This window comes from Crocuta crocuta, unplaced genomic scaffold (genome assembly GCF_008692635.1).
Source record: "Crocuta crocuta isolate KB4526 unplaced genomic scaffold, BGI_CrCroc_1.0 scaffold30, whole genome shotgun sequence".
NCBI classification, from domain to species: Eukaryota; Metazoa; Chordata; class Mammalia; order Carnivora; family Hyaenidae; genus Crocuta; species Crocuta crocuta.
The window spans coordinates 13,110,209-13,111,411 of NW_027528345.1; the positions used below are offsets into that span (position 1 = coordinate 13,110,209).

At 63.1% G+C, this 1,203-nt stretch overlaps 1 protein-coding gene across 1 annotated transcript; it reads left to right on the forward strand.

Annotated features, from left to right (window-relative positions):
• The first annotated feature begins 460 nt into the window (after positions 1–460).
• On the forward strand, positions 461–967 carry LOC144222949 (uncharacterized). The gene has a single exon (XM_077753658.1). It carries the CDS (start codon positions 461–463, stop codon positions 965–967), a length of 507 nt encoding a protein of 168 aa, XP_077609784.1.
• Positions 968–1,203: the final 236 nt, after the last annotated feature.

Sequence of the window (1,203 nt, forward strand, 5' to 3'; positions counted from 1 at the left end):
GCTTAGTCGGTTAAGCGTCAGACTTTCGCTTAGGTCATGATCTCGCGGTTCGTGGGTTCGAGCCCCGCGTCGGGCTCTGTGCTGACTGCCAGCTCAGAGCCTGGAGTCTGTTTCAGAGTCTGTGACTCCCTCTCTCTCTCCCCCTCCCCTGCTCACGCTGTCTCTCTCTCTCTCTCCTAGAAATAAATAAAACATTAAAAACAAATTAAAAAAAAAAAGAACGTGTTCTGGTCTGGTGCAGCTGGAGGGTTTGGGGTGCAAGGGAGAGAGCATCGCTGGGCTGCCCTGGAAGCAGAGAGCCGGCTGGGGAGGGCTGAGCTCCCAGCAGGATCAGCAAAGGCTCAGCAGTGTCTTAGGTTTAATCCGGCCCCCACCCCTGCCTCTTGTCAGTCCGCCCCTCCTACTTCACCCCTTCCCTTCCCTTCACCCACCCCCCCAGCCTGGCCGCTCCTGCAGCTGAATGGACTTCTCTCTTGGCCTGCGCTTGGGGCCTCGCAACAAGAAGGCCACCCACCAACAGCCGCCCACACCCTCCGGGCACGCCGCACCGGCCGCCACCCCCTGTCTGGCCTGTCCCCCCTCCGCCTGTTTTGGCCCCTGCCCTAGCTGCCCTCCTCCCACCTGCTCCTGCACTGCCTACCCCTCTCATGCAGCTACTTGCCCCTCCTGCCCCAGTCTCCCTGGCCCCCCCTGTACCTGCTCCTGCCCCCCCTGCCCTGCCTGTCCTCCCCTGACTTGTCCCCACAGCTCCTGTATCCAGTGCGCTGCTCCGCGTGTGCCCTGCTGCCACCCCTCGCCTTGCCCCACCTACCCTTGCTCCAGAGGCCCAGCTGCCTGTCCCAGCTCCTGCCTGGGCTGCGGCGACAGCTGTGGCTGTGGCCCAGGGGCTCCTCCAAGCTCCACGGGCCGCTGCAGTCGCTGCTTCAGGGGACAACGCACCTCTCAGAGGCACTGTCTCATAATCTAGGGGGGCTGTTGCCCCGCCGAGGGGTTGTCGGTTTCCTGGAGCACTTCTGTGAGCTGCTTCCTCTGGGGGGAGGCAGAAGCTCTGGAGCGAGGAGAGGCACCGGCTCAACCCCTCACTCACCCAGGCAGGGGGAGGCAGAAAGATGCTCAGAGCCCCAGCCATCCCCCATAGTCCCTGAGAGCGAGACAACTGCGTCGCTGTTCATTTCTGGGCATGCTCCCGCTGGTTCCAGAACC